General features: G+C 60.2%; 1 protein-coding gene across 6 annotated transcripts in view; it reads right to left on the bottom strand.

Moving 5' to 3' along the window:
* Positions 1-1995: 1995 nt before the first annotated feature.
* TPCN2 (two pore segment channel 2) overlaps positions 1996-20482 on the bottom strand; it is a 30872-nt gene continuing 12385 nt past the window's right edge. Inside the window, exons 8-25 of one of the 6 annotated variants that reach the window (XM_047775047.1) lie at positions 18839-18938; positions 18443-18508; positions 18030-18094; positions 17394-17476; positions 16773-16854; positions 16532-16615; positions 12404-12523; positions 12246-12305; positions 9634-9762; positions 8890-8939; positions 7389-7488; positions 6093-6164; positions 4870-4943; positions 4314-4395; positions 4146-4228; positions 3744-3825; positions 3317-3411; positions 1996-2803 (exon numbers count right to left, since the gene is read on the bottom strand). In XM_047775047.1, coding sequence (XP_047631003.1) covers positions 2725-2803; positions 3317-3411; positions 3744-3825; positions 4146-4228; positions 4314-4395; positions 4870-4943; positions 6093-6164; positions 7389-7488; positions 8890-8939; positions 9634-9762; positions 12246-12305; positions 12404-12523; positions 16532-16615; positions 16773-16854; positions 17394-17476; positions 18030-18094; positions 18443-18508; positions 18839-18938 — 1506 coding nt within the window. In that variant the 3' untranslated portion in view covers positions 1996-2724. Of the gene's footprint in view, positions 2804-3316; positions 3412-3743; positions 3826-4065; positions 4229-4313; positions 4473-4869; positions 4944-5039; positions 5661-6092; positions 6165-7388; positions 7489-8889; positions 8940-9633; positions 9763-12245; positions 12306-12403; positions 12524-16531; positions 16616-16772; positions 16855-17393; positions 17477-18029; positions 18095-18442; positions 18509-18838; positions 18942-20482 lie in introns of those variants that run through there. The other 5 variants (XM_047775046.1, XM_047775050.1, XR_007134330.1 and 2 more) reach the window with 5 other exon arrangements.

The raw sequence follows: 20482 nt of genomic DNA on the forward strand, positions 1-20482 counted from the left end.
CTGCATGGCAGAGGGCACATCCCCCAGGAGAACCATGTCACTCCTGGTGGACAAACTTGTAGCCCAGTGAGGCCGGGCTCCCAGCCTCGGATCACAAGTGCGTGACAAAGGAAGCAGGTCTCCAGGAGGCCTGGGAAAAGCAATGAGCTACCCCTGGGGTCAGAGGTCCAGCTTACATGAAGTCAGGCATCTGCATCTGAACCAGCCACTAGATGGCGCTCAGACCTTGGGGTGGGATGGAAACTGCCCCGGGGCACAGTCACTGAAGCTGGGTATAGACCTACAGCTCGCTGCTCCGTGAGGGCCTCCCCACCCAAACCCAGCCTGCCAGGAAGGCAGCCTGCAGAGAGGCAGGTCTGGGAGTCTTCACTGTTCCCATAGGCACCTGAACCTGAGGAATATCAGGTACATGCCCAGAATTCATAACCGCGCTTTGATACTCAGACATTGTCAGGGAGTTCCCGTCGCCACAACGAACCCGACTAGGATCCATGAGGACGTCGGTTCGATCCTTGGCCTTGCTCAGTGGGTTAAGGATCTGGTGTTGCCGTGAGCTGTGATGTAGGTCACAGATGAGGCTCAGACCCCAAGTTGCTGTGGCTGTGGTGTAGACTAGCAGATGCAGTTCTGATTTGATCTCTAGCCTGGGAACTTTCATATGGTGCAGGTGTGGCCCTAAAAAAACAAAAAACAAAAAACAAACAAACGAAAAAAAGGAGTTCCCATCGTGGTACAGTGGTTAACGAATCCGACTAGGAGCCATGAAGTGGCGGGTTCGGTCCCTGGCCTTGCTCAGCGGATTAAGGATCCAGTGTTGCCATGAGCTGTGGTGTAGGTTGCAGACACAGCTCGGATCCCCACGTTGTGGCTCTGGCAAAGGCCAGCGGCTATGGCTCTGATTAGACCCCTAGCCTGGGAACCTCCTTATGCGGGAACGGCCCTAGAAAAGGCAAAAAGACAAAACAAACAAAAAAAAAGACATTGTCAGAAGACATTGCAAAAACTGCAATCACAGAGGTTTCATGACATTTTAAAAGTTTTGTTTTTTTCCTTTTCCGGCCATGCCTGCAGCATATGGAAGTTCCTTGGGCCAGGGGCTGAAGCCCAGCCACAGCTGCAATCTATGCCACAGCTGGGGCAATGCTAGATCCTTAACCCACTGCACCACAGTATGAACCCCTAGAAGTTCCTTTTGAAAATTTTTTCTTCTAATCCCATTTCCCTGACAAGCTGGGGAAGACCGAGATCAATCCCTGCAGTGGAGTCAGCACCTGTACCCTCATTTTCCCTCTGGTGCCTAGAGCAGACATCACTAATAGATCCCAGCACTGCTTCCCACAAAGATGCCCATCTATGGTGCATCACATGGCAATGTGGCCTGCCACACACTACTCACTTTCACTTCCCCCCACCCCAGCCCCCTCTGCCACACACTCTGAGGACACACAGAGTAGGGCCACCATTGACTTATATATATATGTGTGTCTCTGCAAATGAGAAAAAGGTGTCCCTCACCTGGGGCAGACAGCCAGTGCCAGGACACACCTTGGCAGCCAGGTACCTTTGTGCAGTGCACTACCTATACAACCATACCTAGGCTAGCATAAGTCCTGACAGTTGTTTTCTTTTCTGTAATGCAAGCGCCCGTCTTAAATTTTGATTGCCGAGGCATCCACTTCAAAGAAGGCTATCTCGCATAAACACACTGCCAGTCTCTCGATGAGATAAAGAGCCAGGCCACCTTCCCCCACTGAGGCTCCTTTTTTAGAGATCTTGATTGATTTTGATGACTGACCATTTGAGCCACTTTTTGCTTGTTTCCCTTGCTTTAATTTCCCGTTCTTATGTTTTAAATTCACTGAAAAAGAGTGAGCCCCTGAAACCCTCGGCCCCAATAAATGCAGAATCCCAGACCCACCCTCTCTCTCTCTCCATCTCTCTCCCTACCTATGACCTTGCTATGCAGCCCCAGGTGTGCTATGTAATTTCCAGGTCTTATAAGTAATAAAAACCTTTATTTTTTTTCCAAGTTCCCTGACAGTTGTTGCTGAAAGGCATCTTGCAGTCATAGCATGAACCACGAGGGCTGGCCCAACCACAACTGGTTTTTGACTGGCTGAGACCCCAGGGCCCGGCCCAGGGAAGCAGAGCTAGAGCTGTGTCCACTTAAGGATGACAATGACACCCTTGGTAAGACTTAGTGGTGAAGATGATTGGTTTTCTGACCCATAGAGACCCCCCCCATCTCACTCACACGAGCCATAAAATAATAAAACTCAGTCCAGATTCTTATCATGCAAAACCAGGATCCCCAGCTTAATGCCCCGGAAGGCTGCTGGTCAGCCTGTGCAGGCCTCACGGGGGCCTCTGGTCCCTGAAGGCCACCAGCAGCGAAGGCACCACGGAAGTTGCAGGGCACGAGGGGGAGGCCACTGCGTCGTGCTTTGCAGACTGTCTGAAAGGTCCCTACGGAGTCCCCCTCTCTCCGCACTTGGAAAAACACATCCCACGGAAGCAGCTCACAAAGGAAAGTGGCGTGGATGCACCCAAAGCCACGGACGTGGTCCTGCTGGGCATCGAACGGGCCCCGCCTCTGCCCCTGGCTCGGGCGCCGCAGTGGTTCTCTCCGAGGGGAAGCCTCTCCTCCGGGGCCGCAGCCGCCGCCTCCGCCTCCCCCAGCCGCACCGCCATCCGCCGGCGCAGCCAGGAAGGCGCACCTGGACGTCACCTGCACAGCTGCAGGTGCGGGTGGTGGCGCAGCTTCTCCATCAGCTCCTCCTCCGTGGGCTCCTCCAGGACGTCCCTGGGGAACCAGGGACAGGATGGACCGGGAGCCACGGGCACCTCCAGGACAGCAGGTGAGCAGAAGTGATGGAAAGCCTCAGAGCCACGACAGGTACCGAGCGGACGCAGCAGGGGAGGGGGACACGGGGACCGGGGTCTGTCTCTGGGACGTGAGCACGGCACCCTTCAAGGCCCGGGAGACCCCGCTCGGCACAGGCAGTAACAGCTCAGACTCAGGCAGGGAGGGCAGCGTGGCCGCCCGGGGCCGGGCCACCTCTGCGACACCGTCACTCTCCTGCACGAGCAGGGGGACGACCTCAAGGTTACCTCGGAAAAGAGAAGGGAGGGGCTGCCGCGGGCCACCTGGCTGCAGCCACCAAGAGAGTCCCCTGGAGGCCAGCGGAGCCTCAGACGGCATCCCTGCCGAGGGTCCCGGAGCCAGAGACAGCTCCCAGCCGGGGCCCAGCTCGGAGCGTGGCAGGAGGGGTCGAGGTGCGGGTGCTGGGGGAGCCCTCCCTCCCCATCCACGCACCTGAACAAGAGCTCCACCGTCATCTGAGACGAGGCCTCCGAATCCCCCGCGAGAGGCTCTAGGTGACCGCGGCGGTCCCACTTGTGAAGAAAGTTCTGGCAAGCAGGAGAAAGGGATGGGGTGCCCGCAGGTGTGGGTCTTGCATGGAGCCAGCCTCGTCCCCTCCCCGAGCCCCCTCCGCTGTCAGCCTGGCTGCGAAGCTCAACCTGGACACCGGGACCCAGGGCCCAGCAAGGCCCGCCAGGTCCCACAGGAGACGCCTGCTGACGCCCACCCCCACAGGTCAAAGGTCAGGAGCATTCCAAGAGGCTCCCCGAACCCAGGGCCCAGGGCCGTCCCAACCCAGCACCAAGTTCCAAGTTCCCCACCCGCTCGGTGAGCAAGTCAGAAACTCCTGACGGGAGGAGCCGGGCGGGATCTCCGATACCTCCAGGATCAGAGCCAGAAACAGGTTGACCCAGACGACAGACGACACCAGCCACCACAGCACAAAATAGATCTTCGACCACCTGCGCAGACGAGGAAGGGGCCGCAACGGGCACCCGTGAGCAGAGCGCTTCAGCAGAAACCCCACTGGGCCGAGCACTGAACTTCAACCTGGCCCTTTAGGGACACTCAGCCAGCTGCCCGGGCACCAGGGCCAGCAAAGGGGGGCCGGCGAGCTGGTCACCTCCAGGCGGAGCTCCAGGAGCCCGGCTGTCACGGCCCAGAACCCATCGACCCCAGGAAGTGCCGAGCCGGGCGCGCACCCCACCGGGAGCTGCGGCTGGGGTGTGCCCAGCTGCGCGGGGCGGGGACGCCGGGACGACAGCAGGACGGGGCCACTCACGGGCCCACGAAGCGCTGGAAGGCATCCAGGAAGACTTGCCAGTTGTTCACAACCATCACGTTCCACAGAGTGACCAGGGCAGCCTGCGGGCACAGACACAGGGTCCAGGAGGCCGCGGGAGGCGGGGGGCAGGGGCACACCCCAAGGAGCAGGGGCCGCGGGACTCACAGCAAAGTCGTCGAAGTTGTTGGCCCAGTACTCCAGCTGCTCGTAGCTCCCACAGGGTGCTGAGCCGTTGTCAGGGGCCAGGCTGGGGGAGCACAACCCGGGTCGGTGGCGGGGCAGGGGCGGGACGTACCCCCGGGCACCATGGCACCGCCTCAGCCCCTGCGCGAAAAAGGGGGGGATGCCCCCAGGACCTTGGACGTGCCACGAGGGCAGGAAGGAGGGCACACCCGGGAGAGTGACCTTCCCGAGGGCAGCCAGCCTGGGGAGCCCATCGGCCCAACAACTCAGGCCTGGCACTGGACCTGCAGGGCCAGAAAGGGGCACAGGGGCGGGGGCTCCTAGCAGCCACGGGAAACACCCAGAGCGCAGAGTCGAGGGAGGGAGGGCTCCTGGCAGGAGGAGGGTGGGAACACAGGGTGGGGGAGAGGGGGAGGGAGCCAAGGATGAAAGGGGAAGCCGGAGGCTCCTCCTGGGGTGCTGAGCCCCCCACGCCGTCTCCCCCACCGTCTCCCAGGGCTCCGAGGGGGTCCCTTTGCGCCCTGAAGCCCCCCCTCACCTGCTATTTGCAGGAAGCACGACGACGCCTCGGAACAGGCTGATGCCGATGATGGCAAAGACGTAGTAGACCACCTGTGGAGATGGGACGCCCGCCAGCGCCCGAGGACAGAGCCTGCGACAGAGCCTGCGACACCAGGCTGGCACGGCCGCCGCCCCGGGAGCACCGGCCCAGAGGGAAGGGGGAGGCGGCCTTGCCGGGAACAGCCCCAGAGACACAAGCGGGCCCCGGGGTAAGAGCTGAGGCGGGGCCCGGGAAGCTGAGCTGTCCACCCTCCCTCCAGGGGGCCAGGGAAGGCATCAGGGAGCACGGCGGGGAGCCGGCCAGGCCCTCCGGGTGAAGTCCCTCTGCTCTGCCCACAGCCACCAGGAGGTGCCCAAGAGGCACCACTGGGCAGCCTTGTGCCAGCCAGAGGAGGGGCTGCTGGCCACCCTGACCTGTCCCTTACACACCGGGGGCGGGGGCGGGGGGGTGCAGGGAAGGGGGACAGGCTCCAGGGTCACCCACCCCCCTCTGGGCCTCCGTTCCTCCACTGCGCAAATACAGTCTCGGGGAGGTGCCGAAGCCCAGAGCGCCATGCACCGCGAGGGCCCCTCCCAGGGGCTCCCCACCCCACTACCCCTTGCCCGCAGGATCAAAAACAAGACAAAAATGCTACAGGCAGCAGCGTCAAAGCAGCAGGGCTGGTCACCTTCTCTCCTGCCCGCCAGGTGGCAGTGCCTGGAGCAGTACCCGGGCCCCCCGCTCACAGGGCCCTGCCCGGCTGGGCCACAGTGCGGAGCCAACAGCCTCCGGTGGGGGGGGTGGCTGGGGACATCACGGCTGTCTCCGCAAAGGCAGCTGTGAGTTCCCCAGACCCCTCCGAGCAAGGACAGTTGAGCACAGCCGACCCGGGCCCCGTGGCTCTGGGGGCCCCAGTGCCTCAGATCTTTCGCCTTCTCTGCATGGCCCACAGCCCAGAAAACGCGAGGGATTCAGCAGGGACCGTGGGGTACCTGGCCCAGGAGGGGTGCAGGCGGGCGGCAACGCCAGCCAGACCAGCCTGAGGTCCTCTCTCCTGCTCCCTGTCCCCACCTCCCTGTGCTGTACCCCAGTCACCGGTCGCTGCGCTAACCCTGGGACCCTCCTTCCTACAGCCACCAGCCTCCCAGGAGCTCCAGCGCCCCCATCCACCAGCCCGGCCCCGGCTCCCCCCAGAGACCAGCGCAGGCGGCCAGACTCACCAAGAGGATCCCGCCGAAGGCCCGCATGTTTTTGATCAGGTCCAGGATGGTACTGGCCACCACAGCCATCAGCTGGGACGGGGAAGAGCACAGCCCCATTCCTCCCGGTCCCACTGAGGCGACACCACCCCTGCCCACCACCCGGCCCTGACCAGAAAAGCAGGACGGGACCAGAGACCTCCTGACCACGCGCCTGCACACACACCCACACCTGCACACACACCTGCACATACACAGCCACCCCCACACCCCACCTGCACACACACACTCAGCCACCCACACATCCATGCACGCTTATACCTCCAAGCCCACCCACACACAGACACCCCCACCCAGCCAGCCTCAGGGGAAGCCACAGTGTGAGGCCTCAGCCCACGCTGCCTGCCCGCCCGCTGAGGCCGAGCCAGCTCCTCCCAGGTCTGGAGGCTCCTCAGAAATGCCAGTGGCGAGTGAGGGGGTTTGAGACGGGGGTCTCAGACCCGGCCGGCCGGGAACCTGAGCCCTGCAGGAGGCCTTTCGATCAGCCCTTCCCCCGACCTGACTGCTAGATGCTAAGAGATGGAACCACGCTGCACGTGTGCGCGCGTGTGGTTACAGCACAGACAGGCACACGTGCGTACGACTGCACATGCGTGTGAGCAAGTACACAAGTGCCTTTATTTGTGTACACCACGCAGTTGTGCCTGTACAAGTTCCTACTATGTGTGTGCAAGTGTACGACTGTATGTGTGTGATTACACACGGGTGCATGTAACACTGTGGGTGGCTACGTGCATGCATGTACGTACCCGTGAGTGCACTGAGTGGTCGCCGGTGTGAAATTACACACGTGTGTGACTGACTATGGTGCGAGAGGACGGATGTGTGGACATGTGATCACACATATGATCACACGTGTGCTCGTGGGTCCCTGGGTGACCGTGTGCCCTGTACACTGTATGTGTAAGCATGAGTGTGATCACGTGTGTGTGCATGCACAAAGGCCTCGGGCAGCAGCCCCCCCCTCGGCCCCCAGGATCCCCACGCCAACCTCACAAAGTCCAGGGGCCCCAAGGAGCACAGGGCCGCCCCTGCTACTGGCCGAGGGCCCTCACCCGGGTCCCGCCACCCCCGCTCCCGTCCTCACCCACGAAGCTCGGCCCGACGGTCCCCTGCCTCCCACACGGCCCCAGCGTCACTGGCCGCGGTGCAGCGGGGGTGCCCTCCCAGAGGGGCCCCAGATGGCAGGCGGGGAGGGGCAGGGCGCGTGCTCAGCCCCGGTGCCCGGCAGGCGGGCGCGGGCGCGGGCGGCGGTACCTTCATGCTGGGGATGATGCGCAGGAAGCGGAAGACGATGAGCATGTTCGCCAGCCGGGTCATGTCCCACAGCGACAGCAGCCCCAGCATCTCTGGCTTCCTGGGGGCGGCAAGGTGAATACAGGACACGCAGGGTCCAGGGACAGACTGAGACGCACGGGGAGCAACAGGAGGGGCCGCGACGGGCCCGCGGCAACCGGCCAACGGAGCAGCCAACCAGAAAAGCTCCATCGTGACGCCCGCAGCCCCGGCCACCCACGGCCACACCTTCCAGGGCCCGCGCCCACCGCTTACACGGGAGACCACGGAGTTCCAGACGCCCAGCTCGGGTCCCAGCGGAGCCAGGAGACCTGGCCTGTGACCTGGCCCCATCCTTGACCCTGACCCCTGGGCCCTGGGCCCTGGCCCCCTCCCCTAGGTGACCTTCATGGCCTTACCATGCTCTCATTTCTTTTTCTTTTTTTGTTTTTTTAGGACCGCGGCACATGGACGTTCCCAGGCTAGGGGTCCAAGGGAAGCTGTAGCCGCCGGCCTACACCACAGCCATAGCAACTCGGGATCCGAGCCACATCTGCAACCTACACCACCACTCACGGCAACGCGGGATCTTTAACCCACTGAGCGAGGCCAGGGATCGAACCCACGCCCTCATGGATGCTAGTAGGGTTCGTTAACCACTGAACCACGACGGAAACGGCACTGTGCTCGCCTTTCTATTTAAACCCATTCTCACTTAAAATGTACCCCCCACACACACAAAAGCGCAATGCTGGCTTTAGCGGACTTTAAAACACGGTGAGCCGGCCCCACAGCTGCCGGGCAGCGCGGCCCCACTGCACGTCGGGTGAGGACGGCGGAGTCGCGCCTGTCTGCTACACCCAGACAGGCTTTCTAAGCGGCAGGAATCTCACCCCATCCCTGTCTCAAGCGACCCTCAGCTGCTCCACTAAGACAAGGTGGCCCAAGGTACCAGGAGACTAGGCCACCTGAGTGCAAACTGAGCACACGTGCTGGCTGGGGCCGCTGTGCTCTGGGCCGCGAGACCCCAAGGCTGCCACGAGCCACACTGCAAGGCACCCTGGACCAGAACTGAGGGCTGCAGGGCCCAAACGCAGTGCGAGTTCAATGAGCCCCACCATCAACAGCGAGGTGTGACCCCAGGTACACAGCTTCTGGCCAGAAAGGGGCCCAGGCCCATCCCAGTGCTCCCAGGTCCCCAGCCCTCAGCCGGGCCTCCCTGCTTCAGGCCCTAGCACTCCTGTGACCCGAGTCCATCCTGGGGGGAGGGGGCTAAGTCCAGGCCCACAGGGGCACGTCCACAGCTTCCTGCCCCAGATCCGGGAGCAGTGCCACCTTCCTACAAGGTGTTAAAGTCTCCCCAAGAGCGAAGGGAAAGGGCCTGTCCCCACAGGCCCCAAGCAGGGCAGGAACCGTGGCCAAGGCCAGGCGCACACCCTTCCCCGGGGCTGCACAGGCCTCCCCGGGTCACCCAGTCACTTACCAGCCCGGGTGTGGGAAGTGGTACACGGCCAGAGTTGAGATCTCCAAAACCTTTAATCACAAAAAACCAGAAGCTCGCTACAGCAGGCTCACTCCGACACACTGTCCCCAGAGGGGCTTCTGGGGGAGAAATCAGAGCCCCCGGTGGGTGCCACGTGGGGGAGGAGGACACCACGGCCCCAGGGGTCGGGCTACACACGTGGAGGGCGGGGCTCCAGAAGGGCAGAGCCTGGGGGGCAGGAGAAGCTACAGGGTCAAGGACAGGCGGGGTCAAGGCCCTCCTCTCAGCCGCCCCCTCCCCTCCTGGGCCCACGGCTCTGACCCCGCAAATCTGAACACACGTGACATCAATATCGCTGCTGTGACACACACACCGGGCACGACCCCTCGCTCCCCTGGGCTCTAGCTAAAGGTTTCCTGAGACCCCCCCCAGTGCCTGAGACCCCCCGCCCCTCCCTCCCCCACGCGAGGTCCCAGCGTCCCGAGTGGGGCTGGCCTGGCCGCGGAGGGCAGTTCTCGGGGTCGGGAGGGGGTGCGCAGCTGCGGTGGAAACCAGCCTCCCGCAGCCCCGCCACCGGCCACCCGCTGCTCAGCCAGGGGATGCCAGCCCCTCTGTGGCCAGAGGCAGGAGCCCCAGTCCCTGTGGCCCCCTGGTGCCCAGGGGCAGCTGAGAGACCCCGTGCACAGCCGGATGCTGAGCCCACACCGCCCTCCCCGGAGGCCCCGCCCGGCCGTCTGACTTTACCAGCAGGACGATGGTGAGAAGCCCGTCAAACACGTTGCTGGGGGAGGCCAGGTACCCCAGCAGGCCCAGGGCGAACACCTTGAGCAGCATCTCCAGCACGTAGTACAGGATGAAGACGCAGTTGAGAATCTGAGACGGAGAAGCAGCATGGTGTTCAGCTGCCGGGCTCTGCGGCCTGAGCCACGGGCGACAGGACCCAGGTGGATCCGCGCCGCAAAACCCACCTCAAGGCCTGGCACGCAGACAGCCCTCCCCCTGCTGGGCCACGTGACCCCCCCCCCCCCCGCCACCCCGCTGCTCCCCTCAAGAACCACCCCTCACACTTGGCCACCTCCAGCACCCCCTTCTTGGCCCACACCCTCTCCTCGGGTGACCTGTACCCCATTCAAGAACAATTCACACATCTGTACCCTGAGTCCAGGCTCCTCTGGCCAGGATCCCACAGGCCTGCGCCCCCCAAAACCCCAGCCCTGCATGTCCAGGGCCCATGCCGTCTCTATGCTGGCCGGGCCAGGGTCACCCTCCCCCTGCCTGGCCCTGTTCTGCCACAAGGATCACTCCCCACGGTCACCACCTGAGCCCCCTGCCCCCTGGTCTCTGCCCTGGACGCCTTGGCGGGGGGAGGGGGGGGGTCTCAGCCTCCCTCTGGTCCAGGGGATAGCAATGCTGACAACATGTACCAGGAATGTCACCACCCACCCTCCAGGCCGATGGAAACTCCTGGCTCTCAGAGTGCCCCCCAGGTTCCGGGGGAGGGGGTGTTTCAGGACGCCTCCTCATCAAAGGTGGTTTTTTTGGAGCCAGTAAGTAAAATACTCAGTAGCTCGTCCCTCAAAGGGGGCCACGGCGGGGGGGAGAAGGTGTTAGACCTTGCCCAGCATCCAGTCTGTATTCTTGTCACACCCATAAAGATAACTGTCAAAGGCAGCAGGAATAAACACTTCTGACTCTGCACCACAGCAGTTATCAAGGGGCATAACATGATGGAATTCTGCAAAGTCACCCCAAGAACCCTACGTGGCACCGATCTCATCTGAAGTCTCTCATAAACAATCAAGGCCACTCCAGTGCTCAAAAAAACTAGTGTTAAAAAAAAAAAAGATAAAACACAGGTCAACGGTATCCAATTTGACATTTGAAAAGAATAAAAACCAGCCACCTCTGGAGCTTCCGTTGTGGCTCAGTGGTCAACAAATCCGACTGGGAACCATGAGGTTGCGGGTTCAATTCCTGGCCTTGCTCAGTGGGTTAAGGATCCGGCGTTGCCGTGAGCTGTGGTGTAGGTCGCAGACGCGGCTCGGATCTGGCATTCTTGTGGCTATGGTGTAGGCCGGTGGCAACAGCTCCCATTGGACCCCTAGCCTGGGAACCTCCTTATGCTGCGGGTGCAGCCCTAAAAAGGCAAAAAACAAAACAAAACAAAACAAAACAAACAGGCACCTCTGCAATATGTTAGTCACGCAAAGGAGCTGAATCCTTCCTGTTGTATCAAGAAAAAAAAACTGGAAAATAGAAAATTTGTTTTCCTTTAAGTGTAAAATAGAGGAATTTCAAATAGCAAGTGAAGAAATAGAAAATTTGTTTTCCTTTAAGTGTAAAATAGAGGAATTTCAAATAGCAAGTGAAGAAATAGAAAATTTGTTTTCCTTTAAGTGTAAAATAGAGGAATTTCAAATAGCAAGTGAAGACATAGAAAATTTGTTTTCCTTTAAGTGTAAAATAGAGGAATTTCAAATAGCAAGTGAAGAAAGCTGTTTTTAAAATTTTGATGCTAAGTTTTACTCAACGTGTTGAATACACATGACTTTTTTTTGCTTTGCTTTTTAGGGCCGCACCCACGGCACGTGAAATTTCCAGGCTAGGGGTTGAATCAGCCTACACCACAGCCACAGCAACGCCAGATCCGAGCTGTGACTGAGACCTACACCACGGCTCACGGCAACGCCAGATCCTTAACCCACTGAGCAGGGCCAGGGATCGAACCCGAAACCTCACAGAAACTAGTCAGGTTTTACTGCTGAGCCAGAATGGGACTTCCAAAGCTGAATATACCTGACTTAAATGTGTGTTTTTTTAATTAGACAAATCAAGCTTTCCTTACATAATTAGAAAATATTTAATGATTTTCATCAGCTTAAGAACATTCCTGAGCTATTTCATTAAAGTAAACTAAAACATACGCTTTGTTAAGGTCTGGTATTAAGGGACACGGGAGTGCTTAAAATCCAACAGAAAAATTGTTTTAAGCTCCTAAGGAGTCTGGCAAGAACTTAGAATATTAGGAAAGAAGCTTCCGCTTCCAAAAGTGGCCGAGAGACAGCCAACAAGAGCTCAGATCCCAGGGCTGGACAGGCCGGGAAGCCCCCCCCCCGCCACGCCTGCTGTGGCCCCGGCTGCCGTCGGCTCTGTCTCCACGCAACCTCCCTCCACCGTCCAGCCACGCCGGCTCCCCTCCCACAGCCCGGGCATCCCTGGGACCAGCGACTTGCACTGCCCTAGGACAGCCCCCCCTCCCAAGGACCCGGGGCCCCGGTGGGCAGGCCATGCCCTCTGCCCCTCTAATCCCAGTCACCCCAGAGACGGCCTGGCTGCAACGCGGCCGCAGAGCTCACCCCCAGCACGAAATCGTCCCGGTCCTCGGGCCGTATGTCTGCATCCAACACCAGGAACACCTGCGGAGCCAGAGCGGACACGGCTCAGCCGGGATGCCGGGAGGAAGGGCGGGAGTGAGACTCGGGGACGGGAGACGCCAGGGCAGACCCGCACTCACGCAGATGGTCACCAGGTTTCCAAGGGCCATGAGGTTGCCCAGGTAGTCAAAGTAGCGGTGGCCGAAGAGGAACTGGGCACTCCGCAGAAACGGAGACTGGTACTCGGGCCGCGGCGGGTGCTGCGGACAGACATACACGCTCAGAAACGTGCCAGGGTCTGGGCCCCATGATGCCTGTTACCCTCTGTTTTCTGGGATCTGAATTCCTCCTACCTTATCTCCCATCCCAGGCTCTCCAGCCTAAGGGAATCATCTCAAACACAGTAAGTTTTAGGCACCAAGACAGCCATCCCGGTCGTCTTAAAACAGAGAGGCGGGAACAACCTACTTGGGCACCGATGCCGTAAGTAACCCACAGCAGACTCCAGGCAGTCATCTCAAATGCATGCAAAGCAGTCCCCGTGGCATGAAATATCATGTGAAAATCTATACATAAACCAGAGGCTGTGGAAATTGAGCACAAACAAGAGAAACTCATACACTGTGACCAAGCTGCAGTGGAAACCAAAGGAGGGCAGCGTGGCGACAAATGCTGATGTGAAGACACCGCTCGGTGCCCTCCAGAGACACCGCCACGTGTGCCCGAGGACAAGGCACAGGGCAGTCACCGCAGCATGAGATGGACTAGCCTGTGCGGGCCATGCGGGGGCCACTGCACGTGGCTACTTGATTTAAATGTAAATCAGAGTTCCCGCTGTGGCGCAACAGAATCGGTGGCATCTCTGCAGCTCCAGGATGCACGTTCGATCCCCGACCTGGCACAGTGGGTTAAAGGACCTGGCAAAGGTCACAACTGCAGCTTGGACTTGAGCCCTCGCCCAGGAATTCCATATACCACGGGGTGGCTAAAAAAGAAAAACAAGATGTTAATAAAAACGGAAATTTAAATCTGATCAAATTAAACCCTCGGTTCCTCTGTCCCAACAGCCACGTTTCAAGTGGGGAGAGGACCCCCATGGAGCTGTCCCAGCCCCACACTCAGATCCACAGCCCCTGGTGACCCACGGCCTCAGCCTGACCTGGTAGCAACATCCCGAACCTTCCCACAGTCCTCCACGTGGACACTGGTGCCAGGGGCCGCCTGCCCACGCCGGTACCCAATTCTCTCCTGCACCCCCACGCCCCTGGCTACTGATGGCCCGCGCCTGCCACACCCCAGAGGCTGACTTCCTGCTGCTCCAGCGACGCAGACCTGCTCCAGCCCAGGCAAACCAGCAGGCATCTCTGTCACCTGGGGGGCTGGACTGCATCTTCTCCAAAGGAGTCTGAAGCCGGGCCTCGGGGCAGGGGCCCCTCAGTCTACCCTTCCCCGGGCATCCCCCTCAGGCTTCAGACCACAGAGTTGCCTCTTTCTTACAGTTACTCTTTTATCACAATTTTGCTTTTTTTTTTTTTTGTCTTTTTGCCATTTCTTGGGCCACTCCCACGGCATATGGAGGTTCCCAGGCTAGGGGTCCAATCGGAGCCACAGCCACCCGCCTACGCCAGAGCCACAGCAACTCGGGATCCGAGCTGCATCTGCAACCTACACCACAGCTCATGGCAACGCCGGATCCTTAACTCACTGAGCAAGGCCAGGGATCGAACCCACAACCTCGTGGTTCCTAGTTGGATTCGTTAACCACTGTGCCACAATGGGAACTCCCATAATTTCGCTTCTTTATGCTAAACTTCCCGTTAAACCCACTGTGTGGCTTCTATCTCCTGCTTAGTCTCAGACTCATGCATTGGCCAAGAGAGATTTCAGCATTATCCATTATGTTTAAATTGCTACAAGAAGAATGGATTCATGTATTACCTTGTTATTAAAAAATACCAACCCTTGAAATGGTTTCAGGGGTTGTCACTGGGTTAGGGAGACAGTGAGGTAGTTTTAACCATAAAAGCTTCTTCTTAGAAGAAAAACGGGCCCTCCGAAGCTGGCCAGGTACCTTCTCTGCAGCCAGTTAGCATGAACTGACCAGCTCTGGACCAACGCCAGGCTGATGGACAGGGGGTGACCACTCACGGGGGTTGGGGGGGGGGCGCTCAGGCATCATCCTGCCTGGAGGACGCCTCTCTTCAGGAGCGATTCCAAAGTCACACCAGGGCGCCTGGGGCAAGCCCCAAATGCTAACCACCCTTGAAGCACCTGCCTGCCCCCTTGCAACCAGCATTTTAGGGGAAAGGGTGTCGTAAAACCAAGGCAAGGACACCACAAGCTCCCCAAACCTCTAGAACCCAAACGCCCACCTCAAACCACAGTTCTAGACTTGAAGAACATTCCCTGGGCCACCATAGGAAAGGCATGGCCAGAGCGGGGGTGTGGCCAGGGCATGGGTGTGGCCAGAGCAGGGGCGTGGCCTACACCCCAGGCTCAAACCCAGTCACAAACCCAGCGCCTCCTTTTTGGTATCATCAGACCCTGACAGCAGAAGAGGAAGGCTAAGTCAGTTTTGGGTGACCTGGTCCCACGACTCACTACAGGCCAGCAAGCAAGTGCCCAGGCAGAAGCTGGCTGGCCCCGCAGACCCACCGAGCGAACCCTGAGAAATGAGCCCATCTTCTCAGACGTCTTCCCGCCCAGGTCAGCCTGTAGCCAGAAAAGGACTGGACCACAGCAAGTCAGGCCCGTAACAGCGGCCAAGAGCTGCCTCCTGGGTCCAGCAAACCTCCTGCTCCTGGAAAGAATCATTATCCAGAAAGGGGCTCCCCAATCTTCCATAGTTTGAAGAGCCTGCACAATCTGCACCTGAGCTCACGTACTTACTAATTTCCTTCAAGTCACCTGGAAGCGGGCATGGCTGCCTCGCCTCGTCCCAAGCAGAGGCGTGATGTGCATGAACACACCAAGTGTCTGCCCGTGTTGCCCGACAACCACCTTCCGTGCCCTCGGGGTACCAAAACGAGGATGCTGACAGCAGACGGCCCAAATGATGGCGAGCCAAGGCTGCAGCCCCTGGCCCTCCAGGCTAAACAGGACCTGCCTCCACATGACCTGGAAAGGCTTCGGGAAAGCACGTTCTTAGGAAAACCGCTCTGAGAGGGGCCACGGAGGTTGACCTGGAGAAGCCGACATTTGCTGTGGGCTAAGATGTACCCCCCCAAAATCTGTATTTTGAGGTCCCAACTGCGAGGATCTCAGATGTGACTGCACTCAGAAACAGGGGCTTTCAAGAGGTGATGAAGGGAAAAACGCAGTCACTGGGGGGTGGGGGCTAATCCCATAGGACTGGTGTCCTTATAAGGAGAGGAGGTCAGGACACAGACACACACAGAGGATGAGCCCTGTGAGGACACAGGGAGGAGATGGCCACCTACACGCCCAGGAGAGAGGCCTCAGGAGGGACCAGCCCTGCCCACACTGTCACTCAGACTTCCAGCCTCCAGCCCTGTTGTTTAAGCCACCCCAGGCTGTGTTATTTGTTACAGGAACTGAGCTGACTGACTCAACAGCGACACAGAGCTCTTAGGCGTCTGATCAGCAGGAGCCTTCTTCAATCCGTCCCCACTCAAGTACCGCTTGGCCCTCTAAAGGCCAAGTGGCTGGGGCGGCAGCCCCCTCTGCTTGCCCATACAATCTGCCTGTGCACAGCTTGGCTATTTCCCAACACCTCCACCGCACCACCCCCTGCCACACCCTCACCCACCCTACCCACCCTACCCACCCACCCCCAGAAAACTGCTATGTAAAACGGAGGCAGCCCAGGGACTTATGGACACAGTGCTGACCTGGATGCTGAGGCCCATCTGGTAACTTTAAAAATCAGTGTCAAAGTGTCAGGACAAAAGAGTAAAGGTTTTGGACAAACCGAGGAACCTCCCAGGAAGGGACGCGTGGAAAGAGGAGAAGAGTCTGTCACGGGAATGGAGGAAAACATTTGGAAGCTTCCTCTGGTCCAAGCTTGGCCCAGGCCAGTCCCTGAGGTCTGTGAGTTTCCTGAGGTCAACAAAGCCTCCCCAGTTTCCAAGAGGCCACCTCCCTCTGCACCCTCGCACCATCCTAGGGGCCAGAATTCCCGGGAAGGCATCCTGGCACAGTCACGAAAACTGACCTAGGGGATCACTGCCGACAGACACTGAGGACTTGCCTGCTAACCCCAGGTGGCCCTGGCACTGGGCAGGTGACTCCAGCCCAGCTCCATTTACCTCTTTAGTCACCCTCTTGTCGAATGTATCAAAGAGCTTCTGAAACTCGTCAGCCGACAGCAAGGCATCGCGGGAATGCAGTTTCTGCAAAGCAGGAAAGTCCATGTCAGCCAGGCCGAGGGAAAGAGGGGGACCGCCCCCAGACTGAGCCAGCCAGGCGGATCTGAAATGATGCCCACGTGACCCCCAGAGCCCAGAGACACAAGCAGGGGAGAGGAGGGGAGGGTGGGGAGACTGGCACCTCCATGACGGCCTCTTTGTGGTCGCTGTCCAGCTGAACTTTCTGGAGCACCTGCAGGACGTCCTGGGGCTTCACCCCGACGCTGTGGGGGGAAACACACCCCAGCCGTGAGCCCAGCCAGCCCAGCACCCTGAGGTGCCCCACCCTCTGGCTTGAACTGCACGTGAAGACTGAGCAGCCCCAGGCAATGACAGGGCCTCCACGAAGGAAGGCCTCGGTCCTCCTGTCCCCCCACGTCCAGAGACCCCATCGGCCCACCTTAAAGGGGAGCAGCAGCAGCTGGGGAAGGGCTTGAGATCCGAGGACATGTGTCCCAGGCCCCTCTGGTCCCAACACCCAAGTCACTGCACAGGGGCGTGTGGAGGGTGCCCCTTGGGGGTGGGGTGGGGGACAGGCCAGAGCATTTGGCTCCTCGCCAACCCAGGATCTCCGGGGGGTCACGAGGTCAAAGAGTTCACCTGGACCTGAGGACCACGCAGTCCCTGAAGCACAGGGATGTGGCGACTCCATGATTCCAAAGGAGCACTGCACTCCGCCGCCAGCAGGGAGCTCGGCACAGAGTGGGGGCTCAGCAAGCATCCCCCCGTGACCCTCTCGCCGCCCCGGAGCCCCGGCACTCACCCCTGGGGTGTCAAGGAGGACAGGACCTTGTAGGCCGCCCGGGTCCCCAGCCGCCTCCGCAACAGTGAGGTCTGGAGAGATTTCTGAAAGGAGGACGGCTCTGAGTGGCTCAGCGCAGCCCCTTCCCCGGCCGCCGACCCCCTGTCCCCGGGCAGCCTCCGAGGGCGTTCTGCCCTCCTCAGCCTGGGGAGCAGCCCCTCGCCCTGCCCGTGAGCATCAGAGGAACAGTCGCAGACAACGAGGCCCAGTCCTGCCATCAGCCACTCGCTGTGCAACTCACTAAGGCACACACTCCTTCGTGGCGTATGTGGGGTCCCCATTCCCCCACACGCTGGGTTCGGAGTCATTGCTTGGGAGCTGCGAGCTTCTGGCAGCTTCCCTCTAGAAGAGGCCGGGCAAGGGAGGAGCCCCCGGGTGGCTGTGGGGACAGCACAGCCTGGGGGGAGGGGCAGGGAGGGAGCATGGGCCTGGCTCCCACTCACCGGCAAGAGGGAGCTGGGAGCAGGCCCGAGACCACCCTGGACCCCACCCTCCCACCCACACCCACATAGTCCCGGGGCCATGGGCTGGTCCGCTCCCGCCGGGCCTCCAGGGTCAGCCCCTCGCACAGCCGGGCAGGGACGGCAGCTTGCTCACCATCAGGTAGCCCCGGAACTGGTTATAGATAATGGCCGTCAGCAGGTTCATCAGAAACAAGCTCCCTTGGGGAGACAAAAGTCACAGTCAGGGGGGACCCCGGGTCCGTGGGGACTGCATGCAAGGGGGCAGAGTCTGGAAGGAGCAGCAGCATCAGGGGCCCAGAGCTGAGGCCCAGAGGGTGGACAAGGGCACAGCTAGAAGGGAAGGGGCCTGGGGCGTGCCACCTGGCTGCCAGCAAGGCATGGAGGATGGGGCCACCCGTGGTCACAGGGGCCTGGGAAGTCATGCTGAGATGAAGTCACGGGATCGGGGAGCACACCCCGCCCTGAGTTTTTGGGGTCCTATCACGTGGGGCAGCGTCTTGGCCCAAGTGACCCCTATAGACCCCCCCCCCCCCGCCCCAGACCCACCTATCAGGGTGAAGGCTATGAAGAAGATGGCGTAGGCTCGGTTCTTGGAATACGCAGGAATCATCACTGCAAGAAGGGGGAGAAAATACATATGTGCTCGCGACCCCCGTGTCCAGTGGTTCCCGTCCCTCCCACCGCTGTCCTCGCCACAGAGAAGAAGGCCCTGTGTTAGGAGAGCTAGGACGCCTTCTTGTCCAAAGAAAGCGGATTCTCACATCTGCTTGCATACCCTCGGGACGGGGCGCTCACTACCTCTCAAGGATGCTCATCTTTTCTGCCTCCCCCTGACCACTCCCCACAGGCCGAAAGTTCAGCTTTCCCTGCGGGGGGGGAGGTGACTTAAGGACCCAGGACAAAGGCTCCCACTCCCTAGAGCCCTCCCTTCACCCTCCGCACCATCAGGGTTATTGGCGGTGGTCAGCAGCACGAGGAGCGAAGTCAGCGCCTCGGGCAGGTTGCGGAAGTAGGTCAGCCTCTCCCTGTCTGGCCCATCATCCTGCTGAACAGACAGGGCAGCCCGGAGGTCTTGGCTCGCTGGCTAAGGCCTGGGGCCACCAAAGCTCCGGGCCCTGGACCCAGCGAGCCAGGACCCCCCACGTGGGCGCAGCAGCAGGCGCTGCGCTCAGGGCTGGACAGGACCTAACTCAGGACCTCCAGGCCCAGAAGCCAACGCTTGGGGACACCGCACACCCACGGGGGCACTGGTCACTGGAGTAGGCCTGCTGGGAACCAGGGGAAAAAGCTCTCGGCCAACCCTCCAAGCCCCCCTCCCACCAGGAACCTCCGCAGGAGCCACCGCCACGCTCCCGCTCCTGCACCGGGCCTGGGGCCTCCGCATCCTCACCTGGTCTGCCCAGTCGTGGGGACCGGGGGACAGGTGAGCTAACTGGTCTGCCCAGTCGTGGGGACCAGGGGACAAGTGAGCTAACTGGTGGTCACAAACCCCTGGGATGGAGTCACAGGCCGGTGGCCTCCACTGGGCACTCTGCCACGGGTAGGGCAGGAGGGTGTGGGGGCGGCTGCTGCTGAGGGAGGGGGCCACCCCCCAAGCCCGCGAGGATGACGGAGGAGGCGGGCAGAGGAAACCCCTCAAAGGAGCAGCAGCCAAGGGGCCTGGAGGAAGCCCCCACCCCCGCCGGGGCCTCAGGCACAGCAGGAGGGAGGCCGCGCCCTCCCGGGGCTGCCCTTTCCGTCACACCGACACACCACCGTCCATGAGCTGAGCTCGCCGACCTAGGAAGGCCCAGCTCCCGTGCATCTTACAGACCAAGTCGCTGGGGCCCGGGGGACAAGAGGACCCCCAGGACAGGGGCCTCCACCCCTCTGCAGGGCGCTGTCAGCCTCCCACAGCCTCCTGCCCACCCCACCCCCACCACGGCCAGTCACCTCCTGCCGGGGCAGCCCCCACCCCACTGCGACCTCCCAGAGCCCCCAGCCCCGGCTTCTGCGTGGCAGAAATGGAGCCGGCAGAGGGGCCAACCCCGCCAGGCACCTCGGGACCCTCGGCGTTCCCAGGGCAGAGCCCCACCCCGGCCCCCACACCCACCCCGCACACTGCAAAACAGCAGCATCAGATTCAGTTGGCCGGTGCCACCTCTAGCTGTGCCCACCACCCAGACACGCACACACGCCCCACTAACACAGCACACACAACACGTACACAGACACAACACACACACACAGCACACACACAGATATACACATAGACACACACAATACAAATACACACACAGTACACACAGCACATAGAGACATACACAGACACACACACAGAGAATGCACAACGCATATATATACAGACACACACACTACACACAACACACACACAGATATACACATAGACAAACATAGATATGCACATGGTACACACGATACATACAGACACCCACACAACAGACACACACAGTACACACAGCACATACCCACACACACTCATAGACAAACACAGACACCCACATGGTACACACAATACAACGCAGACACACACACACAACACATAGACACACACACACACACAGGCACACAAAGGGGGCTCTGGCT

The sequence above is a fragment of the Phacochoerus africanus genome, chromosome 4 (assembly GCF_016906955.1).
Source record: "Phacochoerus africanus isolate WHEZ1 chromosome 4, ROS_Pafr_v1, whole genome shotgun sequence".
NCBI lineage: Eukaryota > Metazoa > Chordata > Mammalia > Artiodactyla > Suidae > Phacochoerus > Phacochoerus africanus.